Genomic DNA, 21,311 nt, shown 5'->3' with positions numbered 1-21,311 from the left:
AAGATGAATACGTGGGGCACCTGGGGGGCTCAGTCGGTTAGGGGGTCACGATCTCTTGGTCGTGAGATCGAGCCCCACGTTGGGCTCTGCACGGTGGGCGTGGAGCCTGCTTAAGATTCTCTCTCTCTCTGCCCCTCTCCTTCTTGCTCTTCTCTACAGCACCCTTTACAATTCTGTTCGTCCCGGGAATAAAGCAGAAGGGATATGATAGTTCCTCCAAATACTCAGCATTTCTTTATTTAAAAAAAATTTTTTTTTTAACGTTTACTTATTTTTGAAGGAGAGAGAGACAGTGTGAGCGGGAGACAGAGAAGGGCAAAGAGGGAGGCACAGAATCCGAAGCAGGCTCCGGGCTCTGAGCTGTCAGCACAGAGCCCGACGCCGGACTTGGACTCACAAACTGTGAGATCATGACCTGAAGCTGAAGTCCAGACACTTAACTGACTGAGCCACCCAGGCGCCCCTCAGCATTTCTTTAAACAGTGAGATTTGCGGGGGCGCCTGGGTGGCTCAGTCAGTTAAGCATCCGACTTTGCGGTCATGATCTCAAGGTCTGTGAGTTCGACCCCCACATTGGGCTCTGTGCTGACGGCTCAGGGCCCGGAGCCTGCTTCGGATTCTGTGTCTCCCTCTCTCTCTCCCCCTCCCTCACTCATGCTCTCTCTCTCTCTCTCTGTCAAAAATAAACAAACATTAAAAAATTTTTAAAAAATGAGATTTGCTCTCTGCGACAGTGATGCCCTGCCCTCCCTCTCTGTACCTTGTAAAGGGAGGTGATGTGTATGAGCACACTTCAGAAATGTAAAAAGAGATCATGATTTTTAGATCCAGCAACACCTTCATGAGATCTACCTGGGGCTGAAATTTGATTTGTTAACGTTTTCTTTCCTTGGGCAGTTGCACAATTTCTTAGCTGAAAGCCTTCCACAGGATGGAAGTTCGCACCAGGGCCCTCTGCTTTAGTGTTACACTTTCGTGGTTTATTTCCGTGATAAATTGATTAGTGCCTGTGAATCGAAAATGCAGTAGAAATGGTCCTCATTTCCTTTTAGGCGTTTTAATGGTGCGATTTTGTCAAAAGGGGTTATTACGAGAAACAAAATCGTAAAGATTGCAAGTTTTCCAAATTTAAATCAGACAGTCTAAGTTTAATTCCAAATAGAAATTTAGTGTTTTGCATGGTGAATTCCCATCAGGAAGAAGGTGTGGACCAGAGGTCTTTTGGGTAAACCTGAGAAATCTACAGACTCTTGGTCACTCAGGATAAGCTAGGCCTGTGTGTAACGAGCACTCCCCAAATCTCAGTGGCTTAAAACGATAAAGGGCTAAGTCTCGTCTGTGCCCGTAGGCTCACTGGGGTTCCTCTCCTCGGAGCGGGGTTCTCCGCCTATAATCCAGGCTGTCCTAGCGGCTGCTGCCCGGACTATCAGAGGAAAGAGAATTCGAGGGGGTCTTACTTCAGCAGAGAAATGCTCACACGTCCTTGGCAGATTTGGGTAGCGGGCCCCCCCCCCCCAGGCGCAAGGGGCCAAGAAGTACAATCTTATCATGCCCCTGTGATGGGGTAAGGAGGGAGGGAGGGAAGCAAAATTATTTGGAAAAATGTGCTAATAATAGAAACAAATGATTACGAGCACAGGATTCAGTTAACACTGACTCAGGAAGATAAATGCTTTTCAGTTCAAATGATTACTGCAAAGCGGGCTTCACCTTCTATAACTGGTAAAAAAAAATAAATAAATAAATTTGGTCGAAGTGTACCCACATTTTAAAAGTTGTGATGGAAAGACATAGTAGCAATTATGAAGACCCATTTCCCGCGAGAGAAACCCCAACTTCGGGGCACCCTGGGAGCGGACGGAGGGCCGTGCCCAAAGGAACAGACGTCAGGGGCACAGGGACAGGGGCAAGTGGAAGAGCCGCCAGGTGTCCCCCCCCGGCACAGCCGGCAGGTGGGGGCCAGTTCGGGGCAGGGATTCGCACAAAACGCCCTGAAGAGATGCCCGAGAACCAAGCGGAGGGGGAGCACCCGGGAATAGGCGGGGACCCCACCTGGGCTTGCGGAGAGGCTGGGAGGGGCCGGAGGACGGAAGAGAAGAGAGAGACCCCGTCCCTGGGGGGACATACAGGAGGCAGCTGACACCAACCTGCAGGTTCTGAGAATACCATCCTGGACTCGCTCCATCACCGTGGCCCTGGGCACTTGTGTGGCAGAGCCTGTTGCCGCCTGGCTGTCCTTGGCCTGTCCAGAAAGGGCTGCCAACTCTGAGTCGGGGCAGGAGTCCTTTAGGCCCGCAGGCCCGGGCAGAAAGACACCTGCCGGGAGTCTAACTGGGCAGAGTTGTCGTTTTACTGGAATCCTGCAAACACCTGAACATCTGGAAAAGAGAGCTGACGCGGGCAACAGCTCGCAGAACCTAGTGGAAAATACCACCCCCTGCCCCAGCTGATGAAGAGAAAGGCCGTCTCATGAGGTTCTATCTACCCTGTTATTAACACGTTAAAGAGGGTGTTCTTGTTAAAACCATGTCTGAAGCATTCAGAAGACTGAAAAGAAACGATGATAAAAAGATTGATGAGTGGAAGAGTGTGGTTTGGCTTTCATTTGTGACATATCAGATGACTTTAACTCACTCACTAGCTTTTTCCTTTCTCTTAAAAAAAAAAAAGTCCTTGGCTAACCAGTGACGCATAGATACTCAATTTGTGAATTCATAGAACTAAAACTTTTGTGTATCCAAGCATGCTACTTTAGTATAAGACAATGGACGTCCTTTAAAACGTGATATTTAGAACTTTTCTGTTTCAGTGATTGTCACTGACGTTTGTAGGTGCTATAGGAGAGTTGATGGACATGTTCAATTCAATCATTTTGGTGTCCCTGCGCCCCCTCCCTCCAAATTCTGAGCCTTTTGGGTTAGAGTTTTAGATCTGAGAGTGCCTTTTCTTCTTTCTCTCTCTTTCTCTTACTTTAACACACCCCCCCCAAAAAAAAACCTCTTTCAGTTTGTTTTTTAAAAATGAAGAAATGTCCCAACACGTGACCCACAGCTGCAACCCGTTAACCTTTGCTAATATTGAGTCTGCACTTTGGATCCCTCGTGGGACCTCTAGATAGATGTGCTTTTGCTGTTCTAGGCAGTGTGCCTGCTTGGGGAATGGAGGGGAGGGGCTCTCTCCAGCCAGACTCAAACGGATGGAATAAATATCTTCTCTGCACGGCACCGTAACAGAAGACCTGGCTGGGCCCCAGGTGCTTGGGACCCGCTCTGTCCAGTACAGCAGCCACTAGCCATGCGTAGTCATGGAGCTTTGCAATGTGGCTAATCTGAACCAAAATGAGCTGTAAAAGCAAGCTGAATGGTGAATTTCATAGAGCACATAGAATATCTTGTTAACTTCGTATTAATTACCTGTTGAAATGGTAACATGTTGGATAGATTGGATTAAACGGAACATTTTATTAGAATTGATTTTGACTGTTTATTTTCACCCCTTTTAATGTGGCTTCTAGAAAATTGAAACTGAACTGTGTAAGTCGCACTATAATTTTGTGGGGTGGCTCTGGTCCAGGTGACTGAGATGTGTCTTTAACTACCTTAATAAGAGGCAAATGCTTGTCATCATTTTAATGTGGACTTTTCCTTTTACTGTGAACTCTGCATGGTAAATATTTTATCTACTCTTATTTTTCTTAAAGTTTACCTATTTATTTTGAGAGTGAGAGAGAGAGCACACACACATGCACAAGTTGGGGAGGGACACAGAGAGAGGATCCCAAACAGGGTCTGAGCTGTCAGCACAGAGCCCGATGTGGGGCTCGAACCCATGAACAATGAGATCATGACCTGATTCGAAGTCAGACGCTTAACTGATTGAGCCAACCCAGGCTCCCCTATGAACTCTTGTTTTAAAGTAGAATGAGGTTTTTAACAATTCCTGAAGCACTATGGGTTATTTGACAAATTCTCTTTTGTGGATACCAGGTAGTGCTAAGCTGGCCTAGGCTTTCTAATGTTAAATACTTACCCTTGGACCTTCTGGTGCCAGCCTTCATCTCACTGATGGGGGTGTGCACGAGGCAGGGGGCCAGGGGGTGAGGGCATGGGTGCCCAGCAGGCATGGGTGGACTTCCTCCCGCCCAGCCCCGCCTTCTGGCCCCTGACCCTTGTATGAGACACGTGTGGGCAATTGAACTTCGAAGGTGGCCCCTGGGCCTCCAAATCAGTGAACCCCAAATCCCCAAGCAATATTTTATTCTCACAGCTTTCTGAGTGAGTCAAGGCTTCTAGAGAACAGAGCTTTAGGGAACCAGCGACAACTGATTAAATTACAGGGTCTGGCTCAAGAACAGATAAAGCCTCCTTCTCATTGGTGGCTTCCTTTTCCTTGTGAAATATGGCAACTGATGAAAAATCCACCTGTTGAGAACAAGCAGATGAAACTGCAAGGCTGGAGACACAGCCACCTGACATTGTCCCCGCCACCCCCACCCCTACCCTGGCCGGCCCTGCGAACGAGTTCTTTCCTCTGAAGCCTGGGGGGCGCTATTACTTCTCAGCCTGGGGACAGTAAACTCTAGGAGGCAGCCCTGAGGCTGGACAACTCACTGACTATCAGTGCTTCTCACACTAGTCTCCTTGGATGTTGTAAAAATTCAGATTCTGATTCCCTAATCTGGGTTGAGGCGTGTTGAACGAGCTCGCGGGTGATGGCCACACTGCCGATGCGCGGACCACACACACTTTGAGAAGCACGTTCGCAAAGCGTCATCTGCTTGTGTGGACATTCCCGAAAAATTATCCGGCCTGAGGCCTGGGAGATCAGTGTGTCAAACTGGCGTTAAATATACCTGGTAAACTTAAGAAAATCCAATATAAAAAGAAAGCCTTGAAAAAGGGTTGACCATTCTTTTTACAAAGGGATTCACAACAGGGAACCTTTAAAAGCATCTCCCCTTAGGCATTATGGCATCAGCTACAGTTTACTAACTGAAAAGATAAAAAAGTGCCAAGGGAATCATCATCTGGAAGTAAATATCTCTGAAATGTTATAAAAAAGCAATAGTAATGCTGATCACTGCCATTACTGAATGCTGTGTGTGTGCCCTGTGTGTGTGTGTGTGTGTGTGTGTGTGTGTGTGTGTGTGTATGTAAACAGATTATCTAATTGGATCTTCAAAATACTAGTAAAATGAGGGTTACTATCCTTACACTCCTGACCAGAGAAGTAAGGTCCATGGAGTTAAAGTAACATGTCAGGAAGAAAACATTCTGAGCAAAACACCGTGTCTCAGGCCTGATCCTGGCTGGTTGTCCTTTTTTTTTCTTTTTTTTTTTTTAAGTGTTTTTAATGTGTATTTATATTTAGAGAGACAGAGACAGAGAGAGAGAGAGAGACTGTGCTTGAGTGGGGAAGGGGCAGAGAGACGGAGACAGAATCTGACGTAGGCTCCAGGCTCTGAGCTGTCAGCATAGAACCTGATACGGGGCTCGAACCCACGAGCAGCGGGATCGTGACCTGAGCTGAAGTTGGAGACTTAACCGACTGAGCCACCCAGGCACCCCCTGGCTGGTTGTCTTTCACATCAGGGGCACACTGACACCATATTTAGAACAGATGGCAATTTATAATGTCCTTCTCTTCCTCGGCAATTTAAATTAAAATGTCAACTTAAAGAATGGTTTCAGAAAGGCACCAGGAAGGATTGTAAATATAGCTAGATTGAGCAAAGAAAGATGAACAAAGTATACTTTCAGCGTAAGCTGAATCACTGGTAACGTAATGTAAAAGTCTTGGAAAAGCTAAAAGACCATTAAGAGACAGGACAGATGGCACTCAGCTCAGTAAATACACATCAGGAAACCAACGTGTGCAATCTACCTGTGAGCAACACCTTTTCCTATGAGTGACATCACTAGGCAACGAGAGTCCAAACACACAAATGTTACCAAGAGCCTTCCCTGTCTTCCTTTACTCCGAACTGAAGCAGGCACATACCACTTAGATGGCATAATCATACGACGAAATAGAATACCAGGCTAGATACAAAAGATAACATTCTGTGTGGCTCCCTTTATATGAAATTCTAGAAAAGGCAAAACTGTTATGGCAGAAAACAGATGAGGGGGTGCCAGGGGCTAAGAGTTGGGGGTGGGGAGAGGGTGACCGTAGAGTCAGGAGGAAACTTCCTGAGGGTAATGGAGACGTTCCATCTCACGATGGCGATGGTGGAAGTAGGGATTTCTACAACTCAATCCATTAGTCGAAACTCACCGAAGTGTACCCTTGGAATTGCTGGCTTCTATTCTATGAAAGTTCTGTGTCGATAAAGCGAATTAAAATACATACATATGATAACCTAATATAGCCTTTCTATCCTTTTGTATCTGACTTAGAGTAAGTGAAATTCAGTAACCCTCTGGCAACAGAAAATAAACCCAGCTTAATTTCAAAGTAGAGACCTAGAAGTTGCTGTAAAAAAAAAAAAAAAAGTAGCTGCAGCAGCCACTGAGAATGAGTTGCCAAGACTTTATTGGATGAATTCCATCCAAGATACTGCATTTAGTCTCTCAAGGTCTTTGGACACCCAGAAAGTGGGTCGTCTTTCAGAATATCTGCGTCACTATGGAGAACATGTCAGTAAATCAAAAACCAGCTGGATTTACTCTTAAATTGGCAAAATGCTCACTTGCTTGGAAGTACTATTAATCCCTTCCTTCACTGGACAGGGAAGATTGGTTTTATGGTCTTGATTACCTTCGGTTTTATCCATACTGCATGTTCTTTTGGTAGAGGGTACGTATTAGGCATTAAACTTGTGCTTTGGGAAAGCAGGGATCATGTGACTGCTTGATTCTAAATCTTAAGAATTTGAAACTAAGATGAACACTGAATATTTTTACTAAGTTGGAATACAAAAGCAATTATTTTTAACTAGTTAACAGAGAATTATTTTGCCTAAAATATTCAATTATTAATGCCAAAGCATTGTTCTGCCCTGAATTCTCCAGATAATCCTGCTTTTGGCAACGAGTTACAGAAACCAACTTACATGGGCTTAGACAGGAAGCCCATTTCCTGGCTTGTGTATCTGGAATTCTAGAGTTACAGCCCCGTTCAGGATTGGCTAGACCTGGGTCTCAACAGTCCCATCAAGCCATGGTTTCCTTCCTCTCTACTCTGCTGCCTGGGTGGCTTTATCTTTACACTGGTTCCCTCCTGGGTATAGCATGGCTGCTAAGATCTGTTTGAGCCCACCATTTTCTCACTAATTTCCTGAGAATCCAGAAAGAAGATTCCTTCAGGAGCCTCTGACTTAAGGTCAGTGAAGGACTTTCTGGAGGTCTTTTCTCATTGGTTCAAATTGGGTCACATGGCCATTTCTCATTGGTTCAGATTGGGTCACGTGCCCAGTCCCTTGTACAGAGGATGAAATTACCCTTCGGTAATCAGGTCTGCCCTACAACTGGAAACAGAATCAGCTCCCCTGAGAACACAAATGGATGAAGGGGGGGGTGGGGTGGGGGCAGTGGAAGTTCCATTAAGAAAGAGAAAGGGAGATTGACACTGAGTCAACAGTAAAAAACGTACATTAGGGTCTAATTTAAATCTGTTACTTTAAAGGGGAGCTATATATTTTTTCTTTTTAGGAAAGTACTCTAGGTTTAAATTTTAATTTTAAGAGAATATTTGTAACAAAAAGGAAGAGAATAAAAACCACTACAATCTCACTACCCCGTAAGAACTATTAACGAGTGATACAAGCGTATTTTTAAATAATAAAATATTCTACTCTGTATTCTGTAGACACAGTACAGTCTAATGGTTAGCAGTATACAGTCTTAGATGTCACCCTGCTATCTGTGTGTCCTCACTGAGTAAGCTACTTATCTTTCCTGTGCCTCAACTTCTTCTCTGTGATACATATAAGAATAGTATCTATAAGTTACTCTGGCAGTAACCCTGGAGCTCAGAGATCAACAATCTACAGCCTGCGGGCCAGACCTGGCTTGCTGCCTGTTTTCATAAACAAAGTTTTACTGGAATCCAGTCACGGTCATCTGTTTGTGTTTCCATCTATGGCTGCTTTCACACTACAATGGGAAGGTTAAGTCGTTCCGACAGAGACTATATATAGCGCACAGAACCAAAGGTATTTCTGATCTGGCCCTTTGCAGAAAAAGTTTGCCAACCTCTGGGTCAGACCATCAGACTTCTATTGTCTTGTCAAAATCTCACATGTCATAGTTCTGTGGTCATGCAGTAACTTAACCAGCCTAGAGATACGATCAAGAAAAAGTGACATCTGCAGAGCTTACACAAAGGCGAGCGATGATGCGAAGTTATTTTATCAGCTAGAAATAGTTAAGAACCATGAGTAATTGAAAAATCTACCAAGGTGTTTAAATGCCAAATTATCTATCTGAATTGACCAGAGATCTTAAAATACGTGATACATGATTTCCCTTGAACTCTGGCGTGTTGACACTGGGACATGAACGAAAGTGAATTTGTATGGAGTCACAGCTACAGGGAGAAAATAAGACTGAAGAGCAAATGAAAGAGAACCCATAACAAGTCATTGCAGATGTTGCCGTAGAAAAGAAAAGATTGTCGCCCCCTGTGTGCTCTGGGTGAACAGTGGTGGAGATGTGTGGATGGGAAGGGCTCCCCTGAGCAAAGGGAATAGTCTGAATGGGCACAGTGAAGCTGACCCAAGCCTGAGGCTCGGAAGAGCCATAAGGGAAGAGAAAAGCATCACTGGAATAAGTGATACATCCGTGGAGGAACACCGCCCTCACCTTATGGGTCGTTTTGGTCTTGAATTTAAAGATCCTCAAGATCTAAATTATTTTAGTCACATCCAACTTTTCCAAAAAATAGTGTCTTAACTAAAGGCCGTTAGATTCTTGGCCAAATGTGTAATGTCCTTCTCTAAAAATGAAGTGACCATCAACTACAAAGAACTTTTCTAGAACAAAAAGCTTTCCATACATTCAGCAGTGCAGTGTGAGGATTAAGAATAAAGGATCTCCATCAACTGCCTGACTTCAAATCCTGGCTCAGCCACCTTCCATTTAATCTTTAATGCCCTAAGGCTTGTTTTTTTTTTTTTGAATTTATTTACAAAACAGGATTGATAAAAAGGACTAACTTTAGAGAGTTTTGATGATAATCAAGTGAAATAATCCCCATGGAAAATAGCCCAGAATCTAACAAATACTACATGCTCCTTAGAAGTGAACCGTTTTGATGTGGACAAGATAGTTGTGGAAAACATTTGATAACCAACCATATAATGATATATTGTTGTAATATACTAAGTTCTTCCACTTTGGGTATTCCTGCTTTATTTTTGGACCAGGAAAAGCGAAGATAGATTTTTAGAACCCTTTACTGGCATCTTAGCATTTAGAAGAGCAGATCAGGGAACATTTTAATAAGCATGCTATTAGTTGAGAGTATAGGTCAACTTGCTGCTGAAACAGAGACCCAAAAAATAGAAGGAGAAAGGAAGGAAGGAGCAAAGGAAAGGAGGGAGGGAGGGAGGGAAGAAGGAAGGAAGGAGGAAAAGAAGGAGGGAAGGAGGGAGGAAGGGAGGGAGGAAGGAAGTAAGGAGGGAGGGAGGGAGGAAAGGAGGGAGGAAGGAAGGAAGGAGGGAGGGAAGAGGGAGAGAGGAAGGAAGGAAGGAAGGAAGGAAGGAAGGAAGGAAGGAGAAAGGAAAGAGGGAGGGAGGAAAGGAGGGAGGGAGGAAAGGAAGGGAGGGAGGGAGGGATGGAGGGAGGAAGGAAGTAAGAAGGGAGGGAGGAGGGAGGGAGGATGAAGGGAAGGAGGGAGGAAGGAAGGAGGGAGGGAAGGAGGGAGGAGGGAAGGAAGGGAGGGAGGGAGGAAGGAAGGAACAAAGGAGGGAGGGAAGGAGGGAGGAAGGAAGGGAGGGAGGGAGGGATGGAGAGAGGAAGGAAGTAAGAAGGGAGGGAGGAGGGAGGGAGGATGAAGGGAAGGAGGGAGGAAGGAAGGAGGGAGGGAAGGAAGGAAGTGAGGGAGGGAGGAAGGAAGGAACAAAGGGGGGAGGGAAGGAGGGAGGAAGGAAGGAAGGAACGAACGAAGGAGGGAGGGAAGGAGAGAGGAAGGAGGGAGGGAAGAGAAGCGTCTTTAACATGCCCACCCAGAGGTAAGCAGGCCCAGCGGCGGAAGACAGCTCTGCTCCATGAGGGCCTCCAGGACCCAGGTTCCAGTTACCTTGTTTGTCCACTGTCACCTGCAGTAGGTTGTATCGTAGAAGCTGGTTCACTAGTACCTTCTCCTTCTATCCCTTAGGAGAGGGAAGGCAGTGAAGGAAGAGCAAAGCCATCCTTTTCAAAGGATTGTATGTAGAGCTTAATTAAATACCTGGCTTCTATTCGCACGTCATTGCCAAGATTTTAGTCAAATAGCCACCCACAGTTGAAAAAGAGGCTAGAAAATGTGACTCTAGCTAGGCAGCCATGTGCCCAACTAAAATTCAGCGGATTCTGTTATCAATAGGGAGGAGGAAAGAATGGACGTGGAATCCATTAACCGTCTTCCACGGGTATTGTCATGGAAACTAGTGTTGTTTCCCCGAGCTATGACACTATTGATTGTAAAACCCATCATTTTATGCACCATTAAGTAAGAAAAAACATTCTATTAAACATATTGTTTTCTTGTTAGCTCAGTTGTAGGACCCATCCCAATTTAAGAGGTGTTAAAATGTGAAAAACTTGTGTCTCAGTATAGAAGAAATACAGTATTGGAAAGACTGAGGGAGAGAAAGTGATCCAAAGACATTCATTTTTGCAGTCTGTGTGTGTGTGTGTGTGTGTGTGTGTGTGTGTGTGTGTGACTTTCCTTAGAGCAAGCCTTGACAGGAGATATCAAACTTTGTTTTAGCCATCAAGTGTAATGCTCGACTAGGTGACTAACAAAGTACGATCCGTGTGAGCGTGCTCTAAGTCAAATTCCTGTGACTGCTGGCAGAGAGACTTTTGTCTCAAAGTCTTGGGGGAAATTTTGCCTAAATCTCCACTCAGTCTTGACCGGATGTGGAGTTGAGTAAGAAGATGGTAGGGGTCCTGTCTTTCCTAGCCGGGGCTCTCCCTTAGTAGGACAAAGACTGAGGGCAGTATTCCGAGGGAACAGGCATGGCCTGGGCACTTGGCTTCTGGCTTCACACTCAGTCATCACCCAAACGTTGGTTGACCGGCCACTTTGCTTGGTGCTACAACACGGTCCGTGCCCTCCTGGAGCTCCAGAGCTCAGGGAGGGAGAAAGAGAAGTAGACGTGCAGGTGAGTAAAGGCACAGATCGGGCGGCCTCAGAAAGGCCTCCCAGTGGAGCTGGAATCACGACTGGGGAGGTCGAAGGGCAGAGGAGACAGAATGTGCAAGAGCATGGGAACTGTCGCATGAGGGCATTCTGGTAGGATTCCTTTGGCATGCTAGACCGGAGCAGCCGTGGTGACCCAGGGTCTGCCGTTCAGCTTTGTTTCCCTTACAGTACCTTATACATGGTAGGCAAACAGCAGTATGTGTTTAATGCAATTCAAGAAAAGACCCAACTTCTTGGACGGCCGAGTAGAGATGAGCTGAATTTTCCTGGCTCCAAAAGATGCTGGATTCCAGGAAACGGATGGAAGCAAATTGATCTCTTTGGTGCGGTGCTTGCTCTTGAACTCGCTAGTATTTGGTGTGTGAACATCAGGTTGATATTCAACAAAGAAACACTCGTTTGGATCCCCCCCTGCTTTTGCCACTTTCACGTTTATTTTCTCCAGTTTCATAAATGCACAAATGTATTTTACTTTAAAACACCCCGTTTTTCCTTGTTTAGTCAGATTAGAATTCAGTACTGCTGATACGTGCTTGAGTATCAGTGTGGCAACCACATCTTGGTGAAATCGACCTTTTAACAAAGCGAGGGAATCAAAAGTCTTCATTCTCAGGTTTTCAGATGTAGGAAGTGGAAAGACCCTGGTCAGTTCAGTCAAATCATTTGACTCGGTGGCTTTGAACCTGGTCAGTGAATATCTATAATGTGCAGGTGTTTCTTGCTGTATTTGCTACTGAAATCTGCTTCTCTCATATAGATCACTGTTACAGATGAGGAAGTTAGTAACCCATCCTTTTTAGATCTGGTGAGGACTCCCCAAATGAGGAAGTGCACACTTATTCTTATGTTTGCTTGGTAAGTCTGACTTGTGATGAGCTCAAAACCTTGTATCGAATTTACGACGCGTCCCCTTGTGCAGGTCAGGCTGAAGTTATGTCTTACTTGCTCTCCGTTGTCTCTCAATGTCGCCCCAGGTTCACAAGTGCCGTGGTTTATCAAGGACTCGTCATGCGCCTGGGGATTATAGGAGGCAACCTGTATATCGACTTCTTCATCTCGGGAGTTGTGGAGTTGCCTGCAGCCCTCTTGATCTTACTGACCATTGAGCGTTTTGGACGCCGCCTTCCCTTTGCGGGAAGCAACATGGTGGCAGGCGTGGCCTGCCTTGTCACCGCATTCTTACCAGAAGGTAATGGGCCCCTGAATCTGTTGGGCACTCAAGGCCTTGAAGTAGTCTTAAATCAAAATAATCAAGAATGGGGAGCCTCTTGTCCTCAGAAAACATATCACTGCATCAAAATCTTAGCACCAGGCAAGCTGTAGTGATGGCACTCGATTTTCTGCTTAATCAGCGTAACGAGTTTGAGTGTAGCGGTTGGTTCCATAGACTTTTCTGTTTTCTCCACTTCAGGTGCATTTATGGATGAAATAGGTGTGCAAAATCTAGCTTGTAGCCGTGTAACTTGCTTTTGATCGCCTTTATTTGACTTATTTTCATGATATCGCCGACCATGTTTTGCATATTTCCTGAGCTTCTGCCATATCACTGGCCCCATGCAAAGCACCAGGGTTACAAAAGGAGGCAAGGAAGACATTTCTGACTTCCAAAGGTTCACAACCTAGTAAGAGATATAGATACCTTATTTTTGAAATTTTTTTCTTACAAGTTTTTATTCATATTCCAGTTAGTTAACGTACAGTGTAATAATCGCTCCAAGGGTAGAATTTAGCGATTCATCACTTACATGCAACACCCAGTGCTCGTCACAACAAGTGCACTCCTGGGGCGCTTGGGTGGCTCAGTCAGTAGAGCATCCGACTTCAGCTCATGTCATGATCTCACAGTTTGTGGGTTCGAGCCCCGCGTCGGGCTCTGTGCTGACAGCTCGGAGCCTGGAGTCCGTTTTGGATTCTGTGTCTCCTTCTCTCTCTGCCCCTCCCCTGCTCACGTTCTTTCTCTCTCTCTCTCTTAAAAATAAATTTAAAAATTAAAAAAAAAATTTTTAAAAAGCAAATGCCCTCCCTAATACCCATCACCCATTGAATCCATCCAACCACCTGCCTACCTCCCCTCTGGCAGCCCTCATATTGTTCTCTGTAGTTAAGAGTCTGTTTGTTCTTTGCCTCTCTTTCCCCCCACGTTCATGTCTTACGTTTCTTAAATTGCACATGAGTGAAATCATGTGGTTTTTGTCTTTCTGACTGGCTGATTTCATTTAGCATAATACTCTCTAGCTCCTTCCACATGGTTGCATTTAAAATGGCAAGATTTCATTCTTTTTATGACTGGTAGTATCTCATTGCATATCTATACGATATGTTCTTTATCCATTCATCATCAGTCAATGGACATTTGGAGTCTTTCCATAACTTGGCTCTTGCTGATAATGCTGCTGTAAACACCGAGGTGCATGTTGGAATATAGACACTTTAATGCTTTCACAACTCACTATAATACATGAAATAATGGAATTATTTACAGTTGACCTTTGACACAACGGTGGGGGCGCTGACTCCCTGCATGGTTGAAAATCTGAATATGACTTTTGACTCCCCTGAAACTTAACTGCTAATAGCCTTCTGTTGACCGGAAGCCTTACCAACAACAAAACAGTCAGTTAACACATATTTTGTATGCTATATGTGTTATATTCTGTATTCGTACAATCAAGTAAGCTAGAAAAAAGAAAATGTTATTAAGAAACTCATAAGGAAAAGAAAATACAGTTACAGTACAGCACTGTGAAAAGTGTCTGCTTGTGGGTGGACCCATGCAGTTTAAACCTGTTGCTCCAGAGCCAACAATACAAGATTTAGAAAAATAAATCTCTCTGAAGGCTCTGACTGATTAAAAACATAGACGCAAGCAGTGATATGCATGGAGTAGTCAGGAACAGCTTCCGGAGGCGAGAACTCGGCACATACGAAGGAAAAGAAACGTACTGGACAGGGGCACCTGGCTCACTCAGTCAGAAGAGCATGTGACTCTTGACCGCAGGGTCACGAGTTCATACACATTGGGTGTAGAGATTATGAAAAAAATAAATAAGCTTAAAAAAAGAAGAGAAAGGAAAGGTAGTGGACAGAAGGGAAAGGTAGTAGAGATTGTCCACAGTAGGGCAGAGCTCTCAGAAGTATGAGCCATCTTCGGGAGTCCTGGGACCACACGTTCTCTGTTATTGCTGGAACATGCACGAAAAGGGGCCGAGGATACCTGCCACCAGCAGTGACTGGCCTCCCTGGCCGTGCCAGGAACTTGGGCATGGTCCTGAGAGCTTCCTGCTCACCGCATCAGGTTGCATCTCTCCAGTGAGGAGAGAGATGCCGAGAGCAGGAGTTAAGGTTGTGGCAGGCAGCCCGGGGGGCACAGGGTGATTTCAGGGAGGAGTCAGAGTTCGTGGGGGGGCCCGAGACCAGTGCACGCTGAGGAGGTGGCGGGTGACCCCAAGTGCACCGTTAACACAACCCGCGTTATCTCTGCCACAGGACACAGCAGACGCAGGACAGGGAAGCCTTTCAAAGCCCCACGGAATGCGTAGGAATTAGAGCAAGTTGGTTCTTTCCATGTTCCGGGGTATGTGGGGTGGGGGATACTGAGAGGGCTGATTCTCCAGGAGCCCTTTTGTCGACCCCAAAGAGTCTGTCTTTTCTTTTGAGAATCACTTGAGGGTCAAGAAAGAAGCTCCAGTATTGTGGAAGTGAAAATAGACATTTACAGATGAGTTTGTTAATTGTATGAAGGTTTATGAAGTCCCCAAACCCTATTTAAATAAATTACAGAAATGCCCCCCTTCAGACTAGAAAATTAAGATGTAAAGTCTTCTGGGGCGCCTGGGTGGCTCAGTCGGTTAAGCGTCTGACTTTGGCTCAGGTCGTGATCTCACAGCTGGTGAGTTCAAGCTCCATGTCGGGCTGTGTGCTGACAGCTCGGAGCCTGGAGCCTGCTTCGGATTCTGTGTCTCCCTCTCTCTGCCCTCCCCCACTCACATTCTGTCTCTCTCTGTCTCTTAAAAATAAACAAACATTAAAAAAAATTTTTCTTAAAAGATGTAAAGTGTTCTGATTGGAATGGTTGATGATAAACAGAACTGTTTATTTATACTGATCTCATTTTTGATGAGTCTACCAGATTCCTAGGGCTATAGTAACAAAGCACCACATCCCAGGTGGCTTGAAACAACAGAAACGTATTCTCTCACAGTCTCGGACACTGGAAATCTGAAATCCCAGTGTGGGCAGGCCCACACTCTCTCTGAAGGCTCTGGGTGAGAATCCTCCCTGCCTCCTCCTAATTTCCGGCAGTTGCCAGGAATCTTGGGTGTTGCTTGACATCATTCCAATGTCCACCTCCACCCTCGTATGACTTTCTCTTCTTTATGTCATCTGCAAAGATCCATATAGAAATACAGTCACATTCTAGGTTCTGGGTGGACATGAACTCTAGGGGACACTATTCAACCCACTACACTGGATTCAAGCATTCTAACAGCTGAGGAATCTGTATAACTCATATTGGTCAATACATGTCTATTTAGTATCTTTTTTTTAAATGTTTATTTATTTCTGAGACAGAGAGAGACAGAGCATGAGTGGCAGAGGGGCAGAGAGAGAGGGAGACACAGAATCCAAAGCAGGCTTCAGGCTCCGAGCTGTCAGCACAGAGCCCGACACGGGGCTCAAACTCACAGACCGTGAGATCATGACCTGAGCCTAAGCCGGATGCTCAACCGACTGAGCCACCCAGACGCCCCTATTTAGTATCTATTAATTGCCACCACTAAATTAGGAGTGGGAACAGAGCCTGAACAAGATAGACGTAGCTCTTATCCTTGTGAACAATGCACAATTGAACTAGAAGGGGGACGAATGGGGAACATTGGAGACCTCACTGTTGTTTCCCTTTTTGACACTGTATCATTTTGGATTTAGTTCCCTAGAGCGAAGTCTTCTGTCCTCATCGCACATGGAATAGGAATTAAGTATTTATTGCATATGAAATTAGGAAGGTGTGGAGAAAGGTTAATGACTTACAGGTGGCCCATCATTTCGTGATACAATCTTTCCCTGGAAAATTCTCTCTGGCCCCAGACTGATTGGGCTCATTTTGATGGGTGCTGCATCCCGCACGATCTCAGAAAGCATTCTAAGCCATATGTCCACACCAACGTTGGAGGAACTAAATGTGTGGGAACGAAGCTATTTTGTAGAGAACACTCATAAATTGAAAACTATAAGGCAAAGAATAGACTTTTCTGTCTGGTCTGATCCGTCTTATTTTGAAGACATAATTTCCCAATTTCAGCCTTAGAATTGTTCTCATCAGGACTGAAAAACAATTGCTTTTATTCTGGACACATCTGATGTGTACATTCACAGATTCAGCTGCTTTTATAAAAGCCTACATCGGCCATGATTGACAAGAATAGGTTCAAGCCCCAATGCTCCTTGTGAGCACCAAATTTTAACAGAGGTTCCTCGCTGGAGTTGGCAGCCCTAACTTCTACTTAAGGGAGGTTTTGGACCTGGTTACTTGGGCTGCTGGATTAACATTAGAAAGACTCTTCCTCTCAGTCGTTCTTGACGTCATGAACAGGAGGAGGGCCCCTGCACTGAATGCTGATTAGCCTTTTAGAGGAATCAGCTCTAAAATTATCTCTTAGAGAACAATTTAACTGGCTTTGCCTCCACTGAGCACAACTTTTCATGGTCTAAAGAATGACATTCTGGAAAAAGAAAGTCTTTCTGGCTGTCTCTTCACTTAAGGCACTCTGCTTTTGACCCAAATTTCTGAACTCTAATTGAAGTCTGAGAACTAGGTTTTCTTTATCCGTAGCTGTCTGCATCTTTCATTTGGGTTTGTTTAGGATGGGTACAAACCTAGCCCTTTTGGTAAGTAGTCTTTTTGAAAGGAGAATTCTGCCTTTTATTTCTCTTGAAGTGAGGAGTAAGCCAATACATCTTAATTTACATATCTCTATTACAAATTTTCACTACCGTTTTATTTCAGAACTCCAAGCAGATGGTACAGAGATGTAAAATAGTGTTCATTTAAAATCCTGCATATCCTTTCTTCAAAAATTGAGGCATTATTCTCAGTAATCTCCAGTCCCTTGACCAAATAAATGTCTATTCAGAGGGACCATCTTTCTCTGTGTTCTCAGGACTCCACGGAGCCTAGTTCCAGCGTCACTCCTCGTTTTTAAGTTGTCTTGTGTGTTTTCTTGTCACTGTTCCTGAAAGGTGCCTGTTGCCTCTCTGAGACGAACTTCGAGTATTCCTGCGATGGATGATCAGAAGTTTCTGTTTGCATCCGTAACATCCACACATCATTTACACTTCCTGACAAATCGCTTTCACTTCACTTTTAAGTTCACGAACAGTGCAGTGCCCTTGGGACTTCTGTTTCATTACACGTTTCACCGAAATCACTAGCTCGGGGTGGTTAGATAGTGGCCTCTGCTGCTCGGAACGAACTGAGAGTCTTTCGGGGTAAGGTCAGCATGTAGGAGAAACCATGTCTCCCCAAGGGTGGCCGCTTGACAGCATTTTCTCAACATACCGCTGAATTGACTTGTTATCTGTCTGTATTCACTGAGCTAACCACGTGTTGCGTGTGTGTGCGTGTGTGTGTGTGTGTTCGGTTTCCTGGGTTTCGTGTGGTTCTTTCTGGCAAACGGTGATAGCCTCACTCGTAAACTTAAATTGTCATGAAAGTTATCAGCGGGACTCACTTGTAGAGTAGTCTTGATTCAGTAGGAAAAAAACCCCTCTAACTTAAGAATTTAACCTGGATAATCAAGTCATTTCCACGGTAGCCGGCGACATTCTTTGCAGCCCGAGAACAGCGAGAGGTTGCCCGGTCGGGCTGGGACCCAGGGAATCTGGGCAAGGGCTCCCACTTTCCGTTCCCTGGCCCCTGGCGCTGTACCACCTGCTCATTGAAGGCTGGGGTGGAATGCATTTCCTAGTCCCCCTCTCTGGCCTTCATGAAGAGGCAAGGCCTAAATAAAACACATGTTTACCACTGCTCTGTGCCAGGGCACATGGCAGCCCAGCACATCAGCACAATCCTGTTACTCCTCACCCCCTGATGTAACTGTTAGCGTGAGAGCTACAGGTGTCCTCATCTGGGAAAAACGTCAAGTACACCAGGACGTCCTCGGCCAGTTTGCGGTCAAAATGTAGTAACCCAGAGCCTCCCAGCAGTGATCTGGATTCTTAAACCGTCTTTCTCTGTGCTTGCCGTCCTAGGCAATGGTTTTATTTGGTCGGTTTTAGCTTTGTTGTTGTTGCTGTTGTCGTTGACTATTCTTGTAGAGAAGACCAGTAAATCTACCAAGCTCAATTATTTTCTTTCATCCTCCGCCTCCACACCTGCTTTTCTACTAAAAAAATCATGTGCTCGGGAATGAGCATTAATCCTTCTAGGAGACAAGAGGACCATTTAGTACTGAATGAGCATGAATAAATATGAATATAAAAGGGAAGAATTTCATTTTCAAAGATGGAGGTCAGGATGTCCTTAGCTTTGCTTGGGAGAACAGATATGTGCTTGTCCATCAGTCACATATCTCAGACCCATGTCCACTAAGGACGGATGGCATAAGTCGCACAACTCTTTGTGTGTGTGTGTGTGTGTGTGAATCTTGCTAATCATTCTTTTTTTAACATTTTTAAAATTTATATCCAAGTTAGTTAGCATATAGTGCAACAATGATTTCAGGAGTAGATTCCTTAGTGCCCCTTATCCATTTAGCCCATCCCCCCTCCCACACCCCCTCCAGTAACCCTCTATTTGTCCTCCATATTTAAGAGTCTCTTATGTTTTGTCCCCCTCCCTGTTTTTATATTATTTTTGCTTCCCTTCCCTTATGTTCATCTGTTTTGTCTCTTAAAGTCCTCATATGAGTGAGGTCATACAATATTTGTCTTTCTCTGACTTATTAATTTCACTTATAATATAATACCCTCTAGTTCCATCCACATAGCTGCAGATGGCAAGATTTCATTCTTTTTGATTGCCAAGTAATACTCCATTGTGTGTGTGTGTGTGTATATATATATATACCACATCTTCTTTATCCATTCATCCATCGATGGACATTTGGGCTCTTTCCATACTTTGGTTATTGTTGATAGTGCTGCTATAAACATGGGGGTGCATGTGCCCCTTCAAAACAGCATACCTGTATCCTTTGGATAAATACCTAGTAGTGCAATTATTGGGTCATAGGGTAGTTCTATTTTTAATTTTTTGAGGAACCTCCATACTGTTTTCCAAAGTGGCTGCCCCAGTTTGCATTCCCACCAGCAGTGCAAAAGAGATCCTCTATCTCCGCATCCTCGTCAACATCTGTTGTTGCCTGAGTTGTTAGCATTAGCCATTCTGACAGGTGTCAGGTGGTATCTCATCGTGGTTTTGATTTGCATTTCCCTGATGATGAGTGATGTGGAGCATTTTTTCATGTGCCGACTGGCCATCTGGATGTCTTCTTTGGAGAAGTGTCTATTCATGTCTTTTGCCCATTTCTTCACTGGATTATTTGTTTTTTGGGATGTTGAATTTGATAAGTTCTTTATAGATTTTAGGTACTAACCTTTTATTTGATATGTCATTTGCAAATATCTTCTCCCATTCCGTCAGTTGCCTTTAAGTTTTACTGATTGTTTCCTTCTCTGTGCAGAAGCTTTTTATTTTTTGAGTTCCCAATAGTTCATTTTTGCTTTTGTTTCCCTTGCCTCTGGAGATGGGTTGAGTAAGAAGTTGCTGCGGCCAAGGTCGAAGAGGTTTTTTTCCTGCTTTCTCCTCGAGGATTTTGATGGCTTCCTGTCTTACATTTAGGTCTTTCATCCATTTTGAGTTTACTTTGTATCTGGTGTAGGAAAGTGGCTCAGGTTCATTTTTCTGCATGTCGTCCAGTTTTCGCAGCACCATTTGCTGAAGAGACTGTCTTTATTCCATTGGATATTCTTTCTTGCTTTGTCAAAGATTAGTTGGCCATACATTTGTGGGTCCATTTCTGGATTCTCTATTCTGTTCCATTGATCTGAGTGTCTGTTTTTGTGCAACTCTTAAGAAATTTAGAGCACTGACTTTTTAGGGCAAAGATGGTTTACTCCCTCTTCTCTTAAAACTCAAAAGAAATAAAACATTTAATGAAGAACTTTGAGCTTTTTCTCCTAGTTACTTTGGAGGATAGGAGAATTTCCTCATATAACCAGTGCAGCCCCTAGAACAGTTCATTTTTAAATGAATGAACCAACTGATTTTTAAGAATCTGGCCTCTTCTAGATGATTTCTTGGGGAAGTAGCAAGATTGGGGATGGGGAAGACAATAAGAAACATACACCCTACCAACAACACAAGGCATAGATCTTCCCTTCCGAAGGTTACAGTCCCCAAGCCTTTGCTACCCTCTAGAAAGCAACATTGGCTTCACATCCAGATTCTTTCTGGCCTGCTCGGAGCAGGTGTTCTGTGTGTTATCACTAAGGGGTGGGAACAGAGAGAGGGCAAATGGGCAATAGGCTGTGGTAACGGTTCTCAAGGGCCCAAGTGAAGACCACCTTCCAGAAGGCCAGGGCACACAGGCCCTCTAGGATGGCAGTGCCGGGAACACTGTTTTCAATACAGTGGCTGCTGAACAAATGGTTCTTGAATTGTATTTCCATCATCTAACCCTGCTCAGAAAGGCAACTAGCACACTAAATATGAGCTATCATCCTGGTGGTTGTTGCTGCTAAAATTTGGTTACAATATGGGGCACCTGGGTGGCTTAGCCGGTTAGGTGTCCAACTTCCACTCAGGTCATGGTCTCACAGTTCGGGAGTTCGAGCCCCGCATCGGGCTCTGGGCTGACAGCTCAGAGCCTGGAGCCTGTTTTGGATTCTGTGTCTCCCTCTTTCTCTGCCCCTCCCCTGCTCATGCTCTGTCTCTCTCTCTCTCAAAAATAAATAAA

At 44.7% G+C, this 21,311-nt stretch overlaps 1 protein-coding gene across 2 annotated transcripts in view; it reads left to right on the top strand.

Annotated features, from left to right (window-relative positions):
* Window positions 1–21,311, top strand: part of SLC22A3 (solute carrier family 22 member 3) — a 93,052-nt gene that overhangs the window by 62,715 nt on the left and 9,026 nt on the right. The window contains exons 6-7 of one of the 2 annotated variants that reach the window (XM_019412720.2): window positions 12,110–12,207; window positions 12,327–12,541. In XM_019412720.2, the coding sequence (XP_019268265.1) occupies window positions 12,110–12,207; window positions 12,327–12,541 (313 nt within the window). The remainder of the gene's footprint in view (window positions 1–12,109; window positions 12,208–12,326; window positions 12,542–21,311) is intronic. The other variant, XM_019412721.2, reaches the window with a different exon arrangement.

Source organism: Panthera pardus, unplaced genomic scaffold (assembly GCF_024362965.1).
Source record: "Panthera pardus isolate Hobbes unplaced genomic scaffold, ASM2436296v1 HiC_scaffold_17, whole genome shotgun sequence".
NCBI lineage: Eukaryota > Metazoa > Chordata > Mammalia > Carnivora > Felidae > Panthera > Panthera pardus.
The sequence above is the reverse complement of the archived record's forward strand: the minus strand, read 5'-3'. Positions and strand labels throughout refer to the sequence as shown.